The 23627-nt window shown below is 34.1% G+C and overlaps 1 protein-coding gene across 1 annotated transcript in view; it reads left to right on the forward strand.

Annotated features, from left to right (window-relative positions):
* The window catches only part of HELRODRAFT_90208 (hypothetical protein), a gene marked incomplete at both ends in the record, with an annotated part of 98069 nt that extends 74870 nt beyond the window's left edge, over nucleotides 1-23199 (forward strand). The window contains 6 exons of the mRNA XM_009031712.1: nucleotides 3573-3726; nucleotides 20919-21209; nucleotides 21989-22024; nucleotides 22426-22500; nucleotides 22621-22764; nucleotides 23069-23199. Of these exons, the coding sequence (XP_009029960.1) occupies nucleotides 3573-3726; nucleotides 20919-21209; nucleotides 21989-22024; nucleotides 22426-22500; nucleotides 22621-22764; nucleotides 23069-23199 (831 nt within the window). The remainder of the gene's footprint in view (nucleotides 1-3572; nucleotides 3727-20918; nucleotides 21210-21988; nucleotides 22025-22425; nucleotides 22501-22620; nucleotides 22765-23068) is intronic.
* Between the last annotated feature and the right edge of the window lie 428 nt (nucleotides 23200-23627).

The following is a 23627-nucleotide window of genomic DNA, read 5'->3' on the forward strand; positions in this document are numbered from 1 at the left end:
TGGTCATGTGGTGGTAATATTTTTTAGTGTGAGTGAGTGAGTGCATTTGTTGAGCCATTGCATCATATCATAGTCACCCATGCGATTAGGCAATCACTGGCGACGTGTTCTTTCAGTGATGACAATCCAGTGGGGACTGAAATGAAGATGAAAAAAAAGAACGAAACGAATGATTTATTTCGGCGGGCAGATGATGAAGTAGGAACCTGGCAGATCGGTATGACGTCATAATGTCTCTCTTAATTATCTAGATAGGGTGATTGAAGATGGTGTGGTGATGATGACGATGGCGATGGTGGTGGTTATGATGATGAAAATTGTGATAAAAATGCTGATGATGAAGATGGCGATGATGATGGTGGTGATAATGATGATGATGGCGATGATGATGATTATGACGGTGGTGATGATGATGGCAATGGTGGGGATGATGTTGAAGATGCTAATGGGTTTTGATGATGATGGTTGTAAAAAAAATGTGATTTTTTGATGACTGTGATGATATGATATATGACCACTATGAAGATGATTACGACTCAGATGATTACGACTTAGATGATGAAGAAGATGATGATGATGATGATGATGATGAAGATGATGATGAAGATGAAGATGATGATGAAGATGAAGATGAAGATGATGAGGATGGTAATAAGGATGATGATGACGATGATGGGAATGATGAAAGTTCCATCAACGCTGTTGTATCCGATGTAATGCAGACTCCGACCGCTTACACGACTCAATTATGCAATATTAAAATAAAATATCAACAACAACAACAATAACAACAACAATAATAAAATACAACAATAACAAAAAAACAACAATAATAACCACAATACAAAAAATTGATAACAAAAACAACAACAGCATTAACTACAAACAACGCCAGCCATCATTAAGTCAATAACAACGACTCTAACAACAACAACAACAACGACTGCAACAACTGCAACAACAACAACAATAGCAACGACTCTAACAACAACAACCACAACAACAACTACGACAACTAAACCAACAACAACAACTACAACAAAAACCATAACAGTAAAAATAATTTCATACAATAGAAGAATAACAAAATAATATTATCTTCTAAAAATATTTCCAATATTTAAAGGTACGTTGTTCCTTTTAAAGGTCAGCTTTTTAGGAAATAAAAAAAAGAAGAATATGGGAAAATGGAGAGATGAGTGAGAGAGAGAAAGAGAGAGAGAGAAAAAAAAGAGAAGAAAGGGGAGAGAGAGAACAAAAAAAAGAGCTAGCAAAATGTGGAATAAAGAACGCATAAAAGAGTGAAATGAAGAGAGATAAGAAGGATAGTAATATAGGAAGAAAGGAAGAACAAAAATTAAAAAAGAAAGAGATAATGAGAGAAAAAAAAGAAGGAAAGAGAGAGGGAGAGAGAAAGAGAGAGAGAGAGAGAGAGGGAGAGGCAGAGAGATATATGAAGCTTTCAAAGAATAATATATTACAATTTGCATGCACTGTCAAAACACATCAATGTTAGTATTAGGCGTGCTGATGATGATGATGACGACGATGATGATGAGATTGAGTGATATTGAGGATGATGGGTGTGGTGATGGTGATGATGATGATGCGGATGATGATGATAACCAAGACATGGTGGAAGTGATGGTGCTTGGTGGTTTTAATGATGATGGTTGTTTGTGATGGTGGTAATGTTTATTTCAATTACTGCATCCGAATTGAATACGGCGAAGACTAAATATGTTGCTACTTTTAAATACAAAAATCATAAAATTTATAAAAATAATATATAAACCAAAATACCAAAAATGTATAATATAATTTTAAAAATAAAAGTAAGAACAAAATTTATGTTATAATTTTTCAATGGTTATTCAATGGTCTTCAATGGGGTTATATGGAATGAAAATAATTTTATAGACCAGCTGAAATTTAAAAACACAAGATCTATCTGGTTTTCTTTGCAAGCAAACTGAACTGGAATGAATACATTCAAGACGTTGTTATGAAGGCTGTATTGCTCAATTGTAACATTACCAAGATAACGTTGTTTTATATTTTATATTCAATAAATACAAACGAGTTGTAGTTTATCTGTGATGCAAATTATATATTTTACCTTTCAATGCTTTTGATATTATTACAGATTTCATCAGACGAATAGGAAAACGAGCAAACATTATAGACAACGGACGTAAATTTAAGTGATGTAACTATTTGCTTGTAGAGTTGTAACTCCATTAAAAGGATATTTGTAGCAACTTGTAACAATTTGTAGCAACAAAGATGTAGTTTGAATTCATTTTAAAAGTCTCTTTTAATTTATTTGAGACCATAACCTAACGTTTTTATACTGATTTCTCCCCCTCTCATTTCCTCTTTCTCTCTATTACTCTTCCCTACTTTCATTAACTCTCTTTTTCTCACTTTCTCTCTCTCCCTCTCTCTTTCTCTCTCTTTCTCTCTTTCTCTTCTCCTTTTTTCTCATACAAACACTTATGAAATTATGTGTAAAAAAAAAATTAAATAAACATGTAGAATTGAAACAGACTGGAGTCAGACGCTGAAACGTTAATTGATCTGGTACATTGTTTACTGCACGCTATGATGTGAGTGTGTAACTGCTTGAATGTGTGTCTGTGTGTGTTTTTATATGTCTGTTTGTGTATGTGTATGTGATTGTTTGTTTGTGACTGGCTGATTATTTGGGTTTTCATGTGTGTGTGTGTGTGTGTGTGTGTGTGTGTGTGTGTGTGTGTGTGTCTTTGTGTGTGTGTTTATGTGTGTGTGTGTGATGTTTATTTGTGTGTATACATGTGTGTGTTTAGTATGTGTGTGTTAGTGTGTGTATGTGTGTGTGTGTGAGTATTTTTCATTCTATAAATTTTAATATCATCCCACCATCCATATTAGCATCATCAGCTCTTCACCTAGCTAGCTCACACAATGAAGTACATTAAATAAAATTTTTTGAAAACTTCAGCAACTAAAACATTAATTGAATTACGTGGCAAAAGAATTCTTCTAAAAAATTTTCAAAAATTTTTTTCTCCGTGATGTTTCAATTTATCGTTTTATTTTGTTTTTCAAGGAACACTTTCATTGTATTAAAGCAATTTAATTATTTTGCTTGCCATCTTCTTCATGACTAATGATGTCTGCATTTGATGTCGAATTGCTGGGGGTTTTTGTTCAATTTGCTGTCATTGTGTGTAAATAATTTTTCAATTTTTCAATTTATTTTTCGTAAATTATGGTGAAAAAACATTTTTTATATGTCGTAACTTCAAAATGTTTGTTTTTTTAAAGATATCTTTCATGTTTTTCATCTATCCGCCAACCAACCAACCAACCAACCAAACAATACAAAAACAACAACAACACAACAACAACATTAACAACAAAACAAAAACAATAATAGCCTAACCCACATCACACCACCCCATATGACATTACAGCCCACCACTACACCACACCACAATCCACTACCACATCACAGCCCGCCACCACACCACAGACACGCCACCACACCACACCACAGCCCGCCACCACACCACAAACACGCCACACAGGGAGCCACATCAAGTTTAGTAGTAAAGCTGGCCGATACCGAAAACGAGAGAAGGATGAGGAAGATTGCCCCCCTACCACTCAATGTCATCAACCCCATCACCATCACCCCGTACACACCACTCGCCTACAATGCACCCTTTCTGCCTGCAGTGAGTTCTGATGATGATGATGATGATGACGATGATGATGATGATGATGATGATGACGACGACTATGATGGTGGTGATTATGACGACGATGGTGGTGGCAATTGTGTTGGTGATGGTGGTGGTGTTTGTGGTGATCATGTTAATTATGTGATGATGATAGTGATTGTGAATTCGTGATGATGATGATACTGATGATAGTTATGATGATAATGATGAAGATGGGTGGCGTGTTGGTGAGGATGATGATGCAAAGTATGGTGATGATAAATGGGTGAGTGGTTTTAACAATTGAATGTACAAGAAGAACGTGTAAATGACCACCGTTGTCTGATTACTACACAAAGCTATCTCGTTACAAAATGATCGGCTCATCACATTTGATGCTATTTTGAGATATTCTCAATTGACAACTTTGAATCATATGCAGGACTTCGTTATATTAAAAAACATCGTCTCTATTCAACTTTTTCGAACGAAAAATAAAAATAAAAATTTTAAATAAAAGAAACCAAAAAAATGAAAAAAACTTCATTATTAACGAAGCAATTAACAATTGCACCGTGTTAAACTGCACATGAGCTCTTCGTTAAAACAAAATAACCTTAAATAACAACACAACTCCAAATCACCACAACAACAACACTTCGATAAAACACATATTACTTACACCTAAACCTAACTAGCAAAAGTTCACACAGTTATTACGATTTAAAAACTTCCAAGATACAAACAACCAATTAGGAATACATCAAGTCACATTCTAGTGAAATTTATTTCAATAAACACACATTCAATACAGGCGACACACATGCAATGTACGTACGACCCATCATAACACACCAACAAAGACCACAAAACTCACCGGCCAACACACAAACAAACACACCACAAAAAACACGTGACAAAAACACACCACAAAAAAACACACCCCAAAAGACACACTAAAAAACACACCACAAAAAACACACCACAAAAAACACACCACAAAAAACACACCCCAAAAACACACCACAAAAAACACACCACACGTACCTCTGCCTGCATCCAACATACTTATTGATCAACTTCCCAAACGAAATTTCGAAATTTGAGCCAAGCCAACGAACGATTCTAGGAAAATGATAGAATGAAGAAAATTGAACTAATTATCATGATTCTCTCGTCCCACAGACCTGCTCTAGAAACATAACTAGATTAATTTTTAATCATAAAATTGTGTTTACACATGTGTTAACTATTTTCATTCGTTCATCTTGGCGCTCTATTTATCATTTTCCAACGTAATTCTTAATTCAGTGGCATTTCCGTTATAATCATGAACGTTTTATGTCCTAATTTCACCGTTATTTAAGACTGTCAGGGTCATTCCTGCTTAACATCTTTTCAATCATCGTCATTCGTAACTTAATGTCATTTCTTATTGACACCAACATCACTAAGTGTCATGTTAGCTGACGCCAGTATTATATCACAGTCTATTTAATCTGCACTGTTGTCATCTTCAAAGCCGTCAATTTTTTCAGCATCATCAACTTCTTCAACATCATTGCTCACTTTAATCATTTTCGTCATCATTTTCATCATCGTTATACTTATCATCTTTTTTTCTTTTCTACATTTTTATCATCATCATCAGTGTCATCTTCATCGTCATCAGTGCCATCATTATCATCACCATCATCTTATCTTTCTCAAGCCTAACCAAAACGAACTCGACAAACAGCTAAATGCTGACTGACCCCAATCAATCAAACCACTAGCATGCCATCATGCGCTGTGCTGTCTTGCTGGTTGGTTGGTTGGTTGGTTGGTTGGTTAGTTGGTTAGTTGATAAGTTGGTTGGCTGGTTAGTTGGTTGGCTGGTTGACTGGTTGGTTGGTTGATTGGTTGGTTGGCTGGTAAGTTGATTGGTTGGTTGACTGGTTGGTTGGCTGGTTAGTTGATTGGTTGGTTGGCTGGTAAGTTGATTGGTTGGTTGGCTGGTTGACTGGTTGGTTAGCTGGTTAGTTGATTGGTTGGTTGGCTGGTAAGTTGATTGGTTGGTTGGCTAGTAAGTACATTGGTTGGTTAATTGGCTGGTTAATTTTTTGTTAGTTGATTGATTGGTTGGCCTGGCTGGTTGGTTTTTTCACGTTTTGAAATTGCACATCAACGTTGCTAGTCTCGTCATGCAACCGATCCACAATAATGTTAGACCAGACCAATGGAGCAGCATAACTTTTCCAGCGTAAAAGATGCGATTGTTGAGAATGACCTCATCGTATTGGCGGACATTGACCTTTAACCTTCTTGGAATGAAAAATGCCCTTGCGGTTTTTTTTCCACATATGTATTTATGTACGTACAACAAAAATATGAAGCTTTCGGCCTAGATTTTCACGCATGTTTAAATATTTTAAATTTGTTGTGTACAAACGTGTGATTGTTTGTATGTATATGTGTGTGTGTGTGTGTGTTTGTGTGTGTATGTGTGCTTGTTTATCTATGTGAGTTTGTTAATGTGTTTTATTAATGTTCTCGTGTGCGTTTTGATAGAACGTATAAACATTTTGTTTCCATGGATTGCGTTTTGAAATGAATCAATAAATGGATTGGCAGCATGGTGTGGTTGGTTGGTTGGTTGGCTGGTTGGTTGGTTGGCTGGCTGGTTGGTTGGTTGGTTGGATAGTTAGCTGGTTGATGGTTGGTTGGTTGATTGGTTGGTTGGTTGGTTGGTTGGCTGGCTGCTGGCTGGCTGGTTGGTTGGTTGGTTGGTTGGATAGTTAGTTGGTTGATGGTTGGTTGGTTGATTGGTTGGTTGGTTGGCTGGCTGGCTGGTTGGTTGGTTGGTTGGTTGGTTGGTTGGTTGGTTGGTTGGTTGGTTGGTTGGTTGGTTGGTTGGTTGGTTGGTTGGTGGTTAGATGGTTGGTTGGTTTGTTGGTTGGTGGTTAGATGGTTGGTTGGTTTGCTGTTTTGTTGGTTGTCAATGAAAAAAAATTTTTGTTACAGATATTTTTATATGGATTTTGCAATTTGTATCGACATTTTCCTAATTCATGCGATATTTTTCATTGCCACAAATAATAATTTCTACACGTGTCATATTCCTCGTTGATGTTATTGTTGTTGTTGTTGTTGATATTGTTAATGTTATTTGTTGAAGCTGTTGTTGTTGTTGTTGTTGCTACTCAAATGTCATCGCATATTCCATTCTTCTGATACAATGATTGCACCTAGCCATCAAGGAAGGTCAATGCCTGCCTTGGGATACACACACATGTGCAGAAAACTCAATTGCAACCAAGTTCAAGAGAATCTCAAAGCCACTAAACTTTGCTTGTAGGTGCGAAATGAAGATAAAAAAGATTTAAAAAAATTGCTTTTTTTCAGTCTCGCTGGTAAAATTATTTTAAAACTTAGAAAATAGAGTTCGGGTGAAGTAGAAATTGAACTGCGTCTTAAATTGCAGCCATTTGTTTTTATTCTTCACATCAAACTTTCTGGTCGTCGAACTTCAAATGCACGCGTAGGAATCGATACACTAACTAACTAACTCTCTGAAAACGTCTCGAGTGCAAGTATGAGAGATGTGTGTGTCTCTTCATGTGCCTGTGTCGTGCTGCTACCAAAGTTTGTTTAAATGAACGCTCGCTTACGATTGCATACATTTGCTCGTTGACATCTGACGAGTTGATGTAGCGTCAAACTCTCAAAAAACTGTTCAGTTCATCCATTTTCAACTACACCTATATGCTGTATATGTGCTTATATGTGCAGCACATGCACAGACATACACTTCCACAAACACACACACACAGAGTTGCGCGTGTATTCATACGCACATCCAAACACAAATACAAATAAATTGTATTTAGTGTTGTGGTATGTTATTTGGATTATCTACCTTAGTTCCACAGCAAAACAAAACTCAAACGAGCAACGTATGTCTAATTACAAAATATTATTTTTGTGACGAAAAACAATTATTCTTGAAGCTTTTTAAGTCTCTCATGAGTTTTCTTTTTTTTCTTATCAACTTAACACTGGGCCGGTTTTATACGTATGAATCATTTGAATATGTGTCAAAAATTTTAAATTCTGTGAAATTTTGTGGTAAGAGTTTCGTAAATTGGGTATACGATGCATCCGTTGTCTGAGGTACTCTCGTTGGTGGTTAGTGTTGTATGTACGTACGTCACACATTCGTACTGTATGATACTTTACATGGAATGGTCTTGCTTACAAAAGTATCAACAAATGAAATTAATTAAAATACCTCACAGTTCGAATGTCTTCGGGCTTATTTATTCTTCTCGAATGTTTTTGTTTCTCTCAATTGGAATTTATTTTCTTTAATAATTTTCTATCTGCTCGGTAGTAAGTTTGATCTAATCGTAAGAAAGCCATGAGAAAGCTGTTTGAATATTTGTTTGTATGTGTGTGTGTATGTGCGTGAGTGTATGTGTGCGTGCGTGAGTGTATGTGTGTGTGCGTGAGTGTATGTGTGTGTGCGTGCTTGTATGTGTGTGTGTATGAGCTTTTTGGTACGTGTGTCTATGAATGTGTTTTTGAACACGACTTGATAGCACGCATGTGTTCTTATGTTTGTTTTATGTGTTTAATTCATTTCTATATCTGTTGTTAGTGTATGTGTGCATTTGTTTAGTTGTTTGTACGTGTGTGTGTAATATATATGTTTGTTTGTTTGTTTGTATATGTATGTATGTTGGCGGAAGTTGTATGTGTATGCATATGTATGTATGTATAAGTATCTGTGTTCTTATGTATATGTATGTGTTTGTATGTGTTTGTATGGTATGTATGGTTATGTATGGGTTTGTACGTGTATGTATGTGTTTGTATGTGTATGTATGTTTGTTTGTTTGTTCAAGTGCGTGTGGATGTTTGCTTGCCTTCCTCCTCTGCATATATAAACAAACAGTCATACAACCATTTTATACACATGCATCCAAGTCTATCAAGAGGGTAAACAATTGAGGAGATGATGCTGATGATGAGGATGAAGATGGTGGTGGTGATTATGATGACGATGATGATGATGAAGATGATGATGATGATGAAGATGATGATGGGGATGATGATAATGGTATTGGGAATAATGAAGTGATGAGTGAGTCATGCAATGTGATGTTTGTTTTCAATGAAATTCTTCTCGGCTCTTTTTTTCTCTTTCCTCAAACGCTCTCTTGGTAGGATGATCCTGTTATATTGTGTGATGATGTTGTTGATGTTGTGATGATGTTGTTGTTGATGTTGTTGTTGTTGATGTTGTTGTAATGATGCTATTGTTGATGTTGTTGTTGTGTTGTTGTTGTTGTTGTTGTCATGATGCTATTGTTGATGTTGTTGTTTGTGTTGTTGTTGTTGTTGTTGTTTGTGTTGTTGTTGTTTTTGTGATGACGATGTGATGGTGCTGTTTGTGTTGTTGTTTATGTTGATTTTAATGTTGTTGTTGTTGTTGCTTTTTAGACTAATGGAACTTGAAAACTGTAAAGAATACATTTTTATCTCTTTTAATAAGAGTGATATTTTTCCAATTCTTTAAATAGTGCTAATAAATATATCAGACGTCAACATTTTTAACCTCTCACCGTAAAATTTCCATGGTTAACGTTTCCGTTAAATTGGATGCAAAAAAATTATAAATTATCATTCATTCAAGGAATAAATGTTCCTGGTTGATTGACAACTGCACTAAAAATATGAAATAAATAAAATTATTTTTACAAAGTTTTTGTGTATTTATGTATGTATGTATGTGTGTATGAATGTATGTATGTGTGTGGGTATGTGTGTGTGTGTGTTTATGTACTTATATATGTATGGATGTATGTGTGTGTGTATGTATGTATGTCTGTATGTATGTGTGTGTGAATGTATATATGTACGTATGTTCAAACGTGATGATGATGGATCGCTTGAATTGGCCGGCACAGTCAACCAGCACTTACTCGCATGTCTGACTTTTTATGTTCTATGAATTATAATTGTTATATTCTCTGATATATTTGATTGAGGTTACATGATATGCTTTTACAGTTTTTTAATTCAAATAGCTTGCCTAGTGTAGTTGTAGTTGGTTGTGTTTTTTTTTTCTATGTTAAATCTTCACGCTGTAGTTGTTATTTGGTTTTGGATGGTTGTAGATGCATTCATTTCGTTTAAGCGTAGTAGGTTGTGCACAAGTATTTATCTGAAGAAATTTTTTGTTGTTGAGTGCATGGAGCTGTATTCAAATCTTATCTCTTCTTTTTTAATTCAAGTGTGAGTGAAAACATTCACGTGTGTGTGTGTGTGTGTTGTTTGTATGTGTGTGTGATTGTATGTGTGTGTGATTGTTTGTTTCTGTGTTCGTTTGTTTGTGTGTGCTGTTTGTATGTGTGTGTGTGTGTGTGTGTTGTTTGTATGTGTATGTGTGTGTGTGTGTGTTGTTTGTGTGTGTGTGTGTAGTGAGTGTTTGTATGTATGTGTGTTCGTTTGTTTGTGTGTTTGGTTACGTTATGCATGAATATGTATATGCAAATGATGATTTGTTGTGTTTATACATATGCATTAGGGGATTGTATCATTTACACACATATGTATCAATGTTACTAGGTGTATGAATATTTATTTATACAAATGTATGTATATGTAAGCCAAGGAGCGCGTGTGTTTGCGTGAGTTTTCAGCTCTGAAAACACTTCCATGGATGATCGTCAGCGTCTTATTTCAGGAAACTTAAAATCTGGAAAAGTTACCGCGTGAAGTGGAGTGGGAGTGAAGTGGAGAGGAGTGGGAGTGAAGTGGAATGAAGAGGACTGAAGAGGAGTGGAGTGAAGTGGATGGTTTTATTTCTTCAGAGCTTGAACATCCACGGTTGTCTTCAGTCGCATGTTTATAAATTATTTCTGAAATATAGAATAAAAATAACGACATGAATCGTTATTTATAGATTATATGGATGAAACTATTAAATTAGAAACAAATACGTCACTCGAGTTTGACACCAGCCATAAACCAGCCAAACTTCAATAACTTAAATTAAAAAATTTAGACATAGATGAGGAAATCAAACGCAGAGGTGAGTTGAGAAATACAGACTGGAATGATTATTTTCACAATTAGTTTTGTTGCAGCATCAATTAGTTGAATCAATAGCTGCCCGAAGTTCGGAGGCATTTTTTTCCATCTGATGTATGCCCGCGTGTTTTCTGCTGGCGTGTTGTTTGTTTTCCAATTAGTGAATTCATGTTGGTGCATCCAGAACATTTGCATTTGTTTCTTTCCTCGTTTTTTGCTTTTGTTTTTCATTCTCTAATTCCAGTTTTGTTGATTTAGTTGTAGATAGTTTTGTTGATTTAGTTGTGGATAGTGTTTTGTTGCTGCGAGTTAGTGCGATTGTTTTTTAGGTTATGGTAATTCTATTGAATGTTACAATAAGATTGTGGTAATTGTTGAAAAAAATTTATAGTGTATTTTTTTAGCTAATTCCATCTTTATTTTGTTGCTATTGTCTACCGTGGCTTTGGTCTGTAGATCAATTGTTGCTCTTGTTACTGCTGCAATTGTTGTTGTTGTTTGTGAATGAGTGAGAGAGTGAGCGAGTGAGTGAGTGAGTGAGTGAATGAGTGAGTGAGTGAGTGAGTGAGTGAGTGAGTGAGTGAGTGAGTGAGTGAGTGAGTGAGTGAGTGAGTGAGTGAGTGAGTGAGTGAGTGAGTGAGTGAGTGAGTGAGTGAGTGAGTGAATGAGTAAATGAGTGAATGAGTAAATGAGTGAATGAATGAGAATATTGTTTTATAGTTAAAATTTTATTGGCAAACTTGTGGAACTATAGTTTCAACGCCCCAGCATATGGGTATGAAATATTTCTAAAAATCTGAAGTCTTCACTTCAAAAATCACTGTGTGAAAATTTGAAAATTAATTTGAACAGTTAAGCGTGTTGCAGTTTCATAAAATGTTGATATTAATTTTTTCTTCACACTGGCAGTATGGTATTTGTTTAATGGTAACTCATCTGCACATGTAAGCACTTTGTGATAAAAACATCATCCACCCAACTGCATCCAACAATGCTGCCCAACATATTAAGCATCGCCATGCAAAGAAGGTGCTTTAATCCAATAAAACTTATCAATGTATGTATGAATGAATGGATGGATGAATGAATAAATGAATGAATGAATGAATAAATAAATAAATGAATGAATGAACGAACGAACGAACGAACGATCGAACGAATGAATGAATGAATTAGCATAAATATACCTATAAACATGTACGTAAATATAAGAACGTATACACAAAAACACACGCACACACATACACACACACACATACACACACATCCACACACATGCGCATACTGAGGACAGAACGGACCACGAAGCACTTGAAGTTCGAACCTTCCATTGAGAACCCTTCAATCCAATTTATTGCCAAGATACAAAGAGACTGAAAAGTTAAACAAAAACTTTCCTTTTGTCTGTTACTTTTTCATTTTCTTCAGTTCTCTACTCAAAAAATTTTCAGTGCTTATATTTTTCAGAAAAAATTTTTCATTGCTTTTTTTAATACAATTTTTTCCAGACCCTTTACAAAGATCATAGCCTTGTCGTTGGTACGTAACGCCCACAATGTTTTGTGGTATCGAATTCTTACAAAATAATTCCTTCTAAGAAAATTGACTTATGCCTGTGTACACATTCAGCAGACGCACGATCGTACACGCACGTGCATGTCCAAACACATCCACACAAACATAACTCATTTACGTACTCCATTCAAACATGCTCACACATTCTATTATATATATATAATGGTATTGCATATGCACATACATCGCCTAGTCACTTCTTGTCGAAATTATAAAATTACATTAAGACTGATAAGCTTCATTATTCATCAGATCATTCTTTCGATGGTTTTTTTTATGTTTTGAATTCGATGCTTGCCTTACATATTAAGTTTGGGAAGTATACATATATTTATGTTGTGTACGTAGATAGGAGTACCACATGTTTGTCTATGTCTGCTTGTTTGATGCAGTCTGTGCCTTTGTTTGAGTCTGTCTGATTGTTGTGGTTGGTTTCTGTGCACGTGTATTATATTGCGGGTCACACGTGGTTCAGTTTGTTGAGTTCGGATTTCTATCTGAGCGAGGGGTGGGTGCAATTGATACAGACTGCCACAATGTTCAACTCTTATGCATAACAATAAGGAAATATTCTTGTCTAAGAATTCAGCCAAAACATTTCGATTATATCAGATATGCTTGGAAGTTGATCAGAATTAAGATCAATATTTAAAATAAATTTATAAAAATTATAGCGGAAGACCAAAGAAACAGAAGCGAAAGTTACGAGCAGTTGTTTATCAGAAGTGATTATCTCAAGTACCGACAGACACTCCTCTTACACAAATTCACATATTTATTTGCCTCAAGCGGTTTTATCTCTTTTTCACTCAAACACGAGTCGTTGTTTCATTTTTTATTAAACATGATGTGCCATCCTTATTTTTAATATATTTTGCTAGCGATATTTTAATCTAATAAGGATAATTTTTTATAAAATCAGCTGTAACAATAACATGCAGAAAACTAATTCATACATTATATAAATGATATAAAATATATATAACCGTATATATCTATCTATGTATATATATATATATATATATATATATATATATATATATAAGATCATGGTTTTACCAAGTTGAAACATTTGAAAATGTACATGAATATGTTTTCAGCGTTAATTGAACAAGACTGTTGTTTAGGAAAATCTTGAGATAAGAATTTTTTCAAAGTGCTGCAGCGTGTGTTCTTGTTTGTTTTTCGAGGTTGAAGATGTTGTTGCAGTTGTTGTTGTTGTTGTTGCAGATTTTGCAAATGTTGTTGCAGTTATTGTTGCAGTTGTGTTGCGGATGTTATTATGGCTAGTTACTGAGGTTATATTACAAAGTAAATTTTAAAAATGCACTCAGACTGTAAAGTTTAATTTTCATACGTGACCATCTTGAATGATTTCTTGGAAATTTTGTTGATTGCTGTGTCGGTGGAAACGCTGATACTGAAACCCCTACTGTCGTGGAGTTGTTTCGATGTTATTACGTTAAGTTTTTCTAATATTGATGTTTTTATGGAAATGTGCGCAAATAATTTTTTGGTCATCGTCATTGTTTCCATGTTCTTGTTGTTGCAGTTGTTGTTAACGTTGGTGACTCCGTTGTTGCTGGTACGACGTATCGGAGCATTCGTTTCATTCCTACATCCTATTATTACAAATGTATTCATGACGTCGCGTGGTGTCGTCTCGTTCTATTGTCTCGTTACGCTGTCTCGTTATATTGTCTCGTTACGCTGTCTCGTTCTATTTTATCATCATTTAGTCATATTATAGTGTCTCATTATGACAGAATTTAGAGCTCGCATGTTGCCCATTGCCCATTATTGACAGTAGCATCGCCAACATTCCTTATTTCATTACAACATGCCCTCTCTTAGTGCTTTTGTTTTTTATTTTCAAACATATTTGACCGTATTTATTTATAGCATTCTGAAAACTGTCAGTTATTTGGGGAGCATTTTGCGTGTTGGTATTTGCGAGTAACGAGTTTGTCGTTATTGCTGCTTGTTGCCCGGTTTTAATTTTGTTGTGACGTACGTACGTACGTAAAAATGTACGTAAATAAAAGATTAATCATTAACAAGCTTACAAAATTTTCACATAAAAACAAAAAGTTACAAATTATAAAATTATATTTATAAACTTTGGATTGAAAATATTCAACTTATGTTTTTCCAAGAAGTGACATCTTTCTGAATGCACCATTATCATTATTTATGGAGCCAGCTTAGCCGAAATGTCTAAGAGGCTGGTTTTTAATTGGAATGACATGGGCGGGGTTCGAGCGCCGTGTCAGCTGGCAAGACGTCCACATCGTCATATAATGATTCAAGTGAATAATTGTTCCGATGTGTCGATAGATTAATGAAATAAATAAATAAAAAATGAATAAATAAATGGCGACTGAGACTGATTGTGAGGCACGCAAAAAAGTACTGCCTCGGCTTTCAACGTTCATTTACATTCAAAGAAAGTTTAGCTGTTTGATAAAGTTGATCTTTAGCTAATTTAGTCATATTTCTAACAATTTACTTTAAAAAATTTGTTTTTTTTCAATTTGTTTCTACAATTTAATACTTTTATTATACAAATATAGATAAATAAATAAATATATATAAATATATATATATATATATATATATATATATATATATATATATATATATATATATATATATATAATACATATATCCAAAGATGTTTTCTATCTAAGTTGTTGTCTGCACTCGTCATGCGTGTCCAGAGACAAAAAAACAAAATTAAGTATACTGTTTGTGTATGTGTGTGTGTGTGTGTGTATTCTTACATTGTGTGTGTTTGGTATGTGAGAATCTGCGTGCGTTTGTATACTCGAATGTGTGTGTGTGCGTGTGTATGTGTGTGCTTGTATGTGTAGGTTGGTATTTATGTGTGTGTGTGTGTGTGTGTGTGTGTGTGTGTGTGTGTGTGTGTGTGTGTGTGTGTGTGTGTGTGTGTGTAGATTAAATATGTAACGCTCATCTGTGGGAGCTTTTATTAAAATGTGTAGTCTGCTTTGTTTATGGGGACGCATGTTTTTGCTCTATTATTATTAACGTATGGCGTGTATTTTTGGTCCGTTGGTTCAGTGTTGTTTGAAAATTATACGATGTGCGTTATGTTTACCGGCTTAATAATAAATGTACAGAAACATTTAATGGCATGCAAATGATGTATTCCTTGCCTATAATTATTAAGTTCGTATTGTATTGATATTATTTTCAATATTTCTTCTCATTCATGCCGTAGTGTGCAGATTGTGCATGTTCTGGAAAAGTGCATTATCTGAGACAGCCTGCATAAAATGTTCATAAATCAGCGCCAAACTGGAATGGATAGGCAGATAACTCAAAACATATTGTTGGCTGGCTGGTTGGAATGCATGCACGCACTACCTCATCCATACAAGCAAATGCTTCCAAGTCTCATCTCACTCATTCTCTACTAGACCTTTCGCTACAATAACAACTTCTGTTTGAATGAGTTCAAGTGGATTGCTGTTATTTTTCTTGTTGTTGTTTGTGTTGTTTAGTTTTTTTTTTTTTTTTTATATTGTTGTTTTGTTCGTTGTTGTCAATGAATCATTGCACATTTTAGCATTTTAAATTCCGACGTTTCTAAACATCAATTTATTGAATTTCGAACGGTCTTTATGCATTTTTTGTTGTTACGATGGTATTTGTAGTTACAGCCTGTTGTTGGTGGTGTAATAATATTCTTTAATGTATGTGTTTCCCTTGCTCTGCCATTAACTCCAGAACATTTGCTGCTAGACGTTCTAAAATCTGGTCTGCTATTTTTGATTAATCGTCGTCAGTTTTTCTGAAATATTTATTTTACTTGTTTCATCTTTTTCATTTTAAATATTTTTTCATAGCAAGTTTAATTTTGGAAATTCAACGTCCTATATTAATTATCCTCCTTACAATTTGTGGTGAGATTTTTTTACGCTGTTTCTTTCTGTTCGCTAGGGATGATGATGTCACTACATTTGGAATGCATGGAGGATGATTTCTTGTTTACTTTTCAATCGGCATACGTCCATTTGTTCACATCAAATTATTTACATATTCAAATTGATCTGTGACTTGTGTGATGATCATCGTGTAATAATATTTTATTCCTGCGTTTGTTTGACTATTTTTTGTTTAGTTGTATGTCTGGTTGTATGTTTGTTTGTATGTTCATTTGTATGTTTGTTTGTTTGTATGTTTATTTACACTGCTTGTTTATATTTCATTGTATGAACTTGCGGTTGTAATTTGGTGCAAGACTTACTTGCCACGAGTTGTGATATCTTTTTATAGTTTTCTTACGTTTTATTCTTTCATTGGCTGCTTAAAAACTCTAAGATGCATGAGAATGGAAGTATTTTTAAATACTCTTGCTATTAGTGCAAGACATTCTCACATGCGTTTGCTACAATGCATTGTTAATCTAAAAGGCTAACAAATGAACAAAGATTTAAAGAGATGTCTTATATAAAGGTGTCTGTCTATAGCAAAACTAAATTAACGTAATTCTGAATACAATGCGTGTGTTTATTTGAGTGTGTATGCGTGTGCGTGAGTGTATTTCATGACTAAATGGGGTATATCCGTGTACGTATGTGTGTGTAAGTGTGTATTGGTGTGAATGTACGTGCGTGTACGTGTGTGTGTGCTCATGCAAAAAAAACATGAATACGGCGTAATCGATACGCGGATATTAATCACGGCGGATTTGTTCTTCAATGTAGTCAGCAGAGCAGCGTAGAGGCATGAGATATGAAGCACATTAGCCCATATTAAATGCCAACACAAATCATCCTCTCTACCTACCATTCTCAACAATCTGCTTGCATGCAATGAAGTTTTTGTACAAATAATTTCCATTTGAAGCTATAAAATAATAATAATAATGATGATGATGATGACAATGAGTAAAGAATAACTGGATTTAAAACAAAGAATTAGCAACATCCATGCTTCAGTCAGGCCGTAAAATGTAACAGTCAACATTGCTGTATTTGGAATTGGAAATTGGCACTATACAATTTTAATAATTCTTGATAACGTTTTTATGGGTGTACAAACAAATATATTAAAAAGCACACAGTACACACACTTACACACACACACACACACACACACACAGACAGACACAACACACAAAGCACACATAAAATTGAGCAGGCAGAGACTGACAAACGCGCGCAGACTTCCAGTAACCAAATCATCAATAATGAAGTTCCAACCCTGTACTAAATTAAACACATATATTACACGCGCGGGCACGCACACACACACACACACACACACACACACACACATATATATATATACCTATAAACACAACTACATACATTTTATATAGACATAAAATGTGCATATAACAAACACGTACGTATTCAGATGTCTGCAGTATAGTATGCGTGTTTCACAAATCGAAAATGTATTTATATTAGGTTCGCTTAACCACTTATCTGAATTAGATGTATGTAATATACATAATGAGGTACATAAACATTGTGTGTATAAAAGTATATATGTATTTTATTGTATGTATAAAGTATTGTATCTAAACTTTTATGCATTTCTAGGAAGTTCATGGTACATGATAAAATTAGCAGATAAATACATACATAAAAGTGCATACAATACAAACATCATATATGTTGTATATACATGCGTGAAATGTACGTTCATGTGTGTACGTACATACGGACATACATGTGTGCATCATTAGATGATTGTTTTCCATGATAATGCATGCCTGCTTCCTACTAAAGCGATACACTGCTGTTCATAATATGCTCCATGTGCTTCCTTCTGTGTTTATCTGTGTGTGTATGAGCGTGTTGGTTTGTTTGTGTGTGTTGGTTTGTTTGTGTGTTTTGGTTTGTTTTTGTGTGTTTTTGTGGTTGCCTTTGAATTTGTAAATAAAATCAGTAGTAGGTTAACTATATGGTGTGTGCATAATTAACCACACAACTCTGTGTGTGTGTGTGTGTTTGTATGTGTGTGTGTGTGTGTGTGTGTGTGTGTGTGTTCTAAATGATATATTGTACGCATTTGTTTGCATTGTTGTGTTTGCACTTATGGACGTGAGAGGATATTATTGATATTGATATCATTTATATTGATATTTCAGTATGTTTGGCAGTTTGTTGTATTCAGTTGATTGCACGCACAAAATGTTTACGTTAGTAATATATATATAGTACGCCATATGCTTGTGTTGATACATCTGATGTCTGAGTGTTTGTGTTTACGTGTGTCTATCTAGTTTTATCTGCTCGACACACACTTGGTTGGATGCAATGTCTGTTTTTGATTTGCTGGAGTTGCTTTGTTGTTGTACACCTTCATTCGCGTTTGTCTGGTTATAATATGAAAGAATTTCTTTGAAATTCTAACAAAACTGCGAGCCTTTCTGCGAATTCATTAGAAAGAACAACTTTCTTAAAAATTAAACATCTTAAAAAAATTTCTTATTTCAACAATAACAAGAGTTACAATAATACTTTGCTACTGAGAAATTATTTTTATTGTTAAAAATCTATTAAAAACAACAAAATAAAAACATTCAATCATAAAAACAAAATGTATATTAATAGTAATAACAACAAGCACAAAAAGAACCGAAGCGAAATTTTTATTTGAAATTCAAAAGAACATGTCATGATTATTCATGGACATGTCATGATTATTCATTTCTCGGAGTTTGTGCGTACAACATCGTCATGGTAGGCTTTCTGGCGTGATGTGCATATGGAAAGTGTACATTACAAACATGCGTATGATATGCTATTACAGCGTACACACACGCACACAAACCACACGTTTATAAAACATACAAAACGTTGTGCATGTATACAAAAACAGTAAGTACAATATGTGCTACAAACTGTTGTACATAGAGTATGTCATATAAACTATATATACAACATCACACATCATTTTCCTTTATTGAAGAACGATTATTTTCTTCCACAATTGTCTACCACAAAAAAGCTACAAATATTTGCTGGATAAAAATTACTTAAATTGAAATCAAAATCTGAATCCGGTTGAATGTTATCTTCAGCGTGCTAAAGCCAAAGGGGGAATATATAAATTTAGATCAAGTTTAAAAAATGTTTTAAAAATATGTTCCGTTTCTATTAAATGCTAAATATTTTGCAAAACGTTTGCAAATTTTTTTCACAACTGATCGGGAAACTGCTATTTTTGTTCTACACTTTGATGTGCTATATGAATGCTATCCGCTGGCAGCCAAATTTTATTTTATTTCAAATTGTTTCAGCTATGTTTAACATTTAAATTTACTTTTTTATGTAAAAAACCGTAAAAATGGGAAAAAAATGAATTTTCTAGAAGAGACGAATAAAAGTTTCCACCAATTGTATTCTCGATTTGAAGACAAGACAACCGCCTGTAATGTAAATTAAAAAAAAGTATTCTTGTTCAAAGGCATGAGAGCTTACATGATTCTTCACTTCATGCCGATACTTACGCACGCACATACAACTTTATTAAGTTTTCTTAAATTTGGCAAAAAAAAAGTTTGTATTGCATACCAGATGCGAATAGATTAAATAAAGTTACAACATAGAAGCAGTTACACATTGGGCTAAAAGTATTTTTCAAACTCGCTAAATTTTGTTCCAGTTTGCAAAATGACAAAAATTTAAAAAGATAACTTTAAAAAATTTAAAATATAGTAGAAATGTTATTTGTTGTGTTAACAAAAAACAAATGTTTGTAATAAAAAATGATTCGTACATGAGGTGATGTGTTAGTACTCAAGGCAGACGCCGTGTATCATCGATATATCTTCCAATAGGATACTTGGAATGATAGTATCCAAGTATCCTATTGGATATCCTATTAGTATCATTCATTTCCACGCGACCATGAGGATCGATATATCAATCGTACAACACTTCATGCTGTGAATGGGATCAATATTGGGCCAAGCACTGCATTGTCTTTATTGGCACGTGCATTGCAGAATCAATATAAACACGTACAGTACACACATATACATCAACAAAAGAATGGATCTATCTTCTGGAATGAATAATAAAAATTTCTGATTCCTCATTTAAAAAGGATTTTAATTAAGTATATAGATAACGAAAAGTACGTCTGTCAACATTTTTAGCTCGCGAAAGTTTTCATCCAGTTAGGAATGCCATATACAAATTAAAATAAACTGTTTGGTAAACATTTCGTTTAAACATTAAAAAAAATTTAGCTAAGAATTCTTTCCAAAAATAATAATTCCTCTTAGAAGTACATTCGACAAAATATCGAATTATTCCCAAATTCCAGAAAGATAAATAGAAGGCAGATATAAAGCGGAAGGTACATCAGGCAGATGCCGATTGGGAAGAGAAGGCTTTCTTTAAAATTTTTTACGACGCGTTTCATGGCGACTTTACGGCACTTTTAATCGTTGAAAATCAGATAAAATATCTCACAGATTAAATATTTTATAGATGGGATGTGTTTCAAAAGCAATTTATTTCGTTTAAAAATTTTTAATGAACTGCTTGAACGTGAAACTGTTTGAGTGAGAATGGTCATACGTAGACAGCACAAATATATTGATTTTCCAACCACCACAAACCCCCCAACAGATACTCCCTCCTGGTCAGCCTCTCGCCAACGGAACATTCATCTCCCCCATCATCAGTCCGCCCATGCCACAACCAATCATAACAAGTCTTCACAGCAACGTCAGCACTCTGAGCACCGCCCACAACATCAACGCCAGCAACAACAACAGCAGCGGCAACAACAACAATAGCAACAATTTCAATTTCTCCAGTGCTAACCATAATTCAGGTAGTTGTGTGCTTGAAAAATGTAAAGACTTAGTTTCTCTATGTGATGTTCATCCCATTAGTACAATGCTTTCTTTTCAAAATTTTCTGGCCTTTTTGCATGCAAAGACACACGTTTGCAATTCTTCATTCATTTATGTTTTATATGTCAAGTTATGCAAATTCGTGTCAGAAAAGAAATTCTTCTCAGTTCCTTTTATGGGTTTTATCTTTTTATTGTTATTTTATGCTTCAAATATTATTCAATAAAATATTAGCCAAAAATACCATAAATTTTTTTATTGCTTTACGTTTTTGTATAAAACATATACACCCTAACAAATGTTTGAAAATTATAAACAAACTTGTATTAAATACTTTTTTTTATAAACAACATTTTATAAACATTTCCTATGGTTCGCACGCAAACAAATTTTACGAACAAAATTTAAAAATTTCTTTTAGGTTCACCTGATCAGCAGCCACAACATCAACAGCAACCTCAAGTTGTCTCTAACTATTTAGGTATAACGTGTATGTTTTCATATATAAAAAACACAACTTAATAACTTTGTTTCATGAAAACTAATTATCTACTCTTTATATTGTTTCTAGAAGTTATGCATCAGGATTAAAATGTAAAAATTTGTGTATTATAAAAGACGTCATCACTCATCCTCCACATATCAAGAGAAATTATTTATGATTATACCAAAATATACTTTTCCGGTAACTTCGAATTATTGAGAAATATTTTAAACAACATTATTTCAAATAAATAATTTCAAATAAAACCAGGTCAAACATTCGTGACTGACCCAGCTGCTTTCCCTGGTCTCACACCATACAGCAATTTAGGTCAGTGACACCTTTCCTCTGAGAGCTCAGTTGCTCTTTTTATATAATGAAAAACAAATGTTATATTTTTCATTTCAACATTCGTCGACGTGATGGCAATCGCATAATCTAATATAAAAAAAAAACTTCCTCTCAAACAGTGCCAATCATGGTTGATTTGTGTCCAATAGCGTTTGATCCGTGGAACAATGTCGAGGCCGACTACACTGGTGCACCAATAATATCCAAAGAAGGAAAAATTATAAGTAATTATTAATTGTAATTATTAATAATTTATTATTCGATACCAAAGATTAAGTTTAATATGTTACTCGAGTATTTTTATTATAGTCTAAATTATTTATTTCATAGAAATGTTACTGGAAATATTTTTATAATCGTTGAAAAAAAATCATTTTCAGCTTATCCTGCCAACATAGCTCATTTTCAGTTAACACATCACACAACATCAATGCTTCCAACTGCTCAGAAAGAAGGTATGGTATCATTTAATATCAATACTATGAAAAAAAACGTTCATGATGTAACGCAGAATTCAGCCGAAACATTTCAAGTGTGCGCATCTTATGGAAATAAATTATGTTGAATCTATCCAGGTCCAGAGGGTTGCAACCTGTTCATATACCACCTGCCCCAAGAATTTGGTGATCACGACCTCGCTCAAATGTTCATGGGCTTCGGCAATGTTATCAGTTCAAAAGTCTACATTGATAGGGCCACCAACCAGAGCAAATGTTTTGGTTAGTTAGTAACCTTCGCATCAACCCAAACGTCCCATTTTTATGTCATTTGTATTTTTATCCCAACATTTGCAACGTACTTACATCACCAAATTTGGTATGAGTAGAAGTAAATTATGACAACCTATTTAATATCTAAATTCTGTAATGAGGGTAGGACGTAACGATAAACAGAGTTTTTAAAGAATGCTACGAAGTGTTTCAATAACTTGATATTTATTAAAAAGCTTTCAGTAAGTTAACTGTAACACCAAAAAATCGACTGAAATACAATAAATAAAAACTGTTTCATTTTAACCGACAGGATTTGTAAGCTATGACAATCAGGTGAGCGCTCAAAATGCAATCCAAGCCATGAATGGCTTCCAAATTGGCATGAAAAGACTGAAAGTGCAGCTGAAAAGACCCAAAGACCTCAACAACAGACAACAATGAAGTACAAAAACAACAATGATATACAGCAACACATTAACACTAAAATACATACAACAACAATAAGATACAATGCATTGAATTAGCATTGGTAGCTATATCAATAAAACAAGAACATTGAATAGAACTAAATAAAACTTTAACTCATACAGATAAACACAATATTTCTGTTACTAAATTTATGTAAGAATGTCAAAATGCTTTTCGCCAGAAAGAAATCACAATTGCAAAGCTTCAATAAATAAATAAATAATTCAGTTAATGATCTGTTGTGTTTAAGGAGAGAGAAAGAGACGTGTCTCCTTTTGTACATACATGCACCAAGGACACGGACAATTGGAAAGATTGTCTTAACACATTCAATACATTTGCGTGTTTGGAATTTGTACATAGAGTAATGCTACAATCTCAATATAACTGGTTTTGATGAT

This window comes from Helobdella robusta (genome assembly GCF_000326865.2).
Source record: "Helobdella robusta unplaced genomic scaffold HELROscaffold_78, whole genome shotgun sequence".
NCBI lineage: Eukaryota > Metazoa > Annelida > Clitellata > Rhynchobdellida > Glossiphoniidae > Helobdella > Helobdella robusta.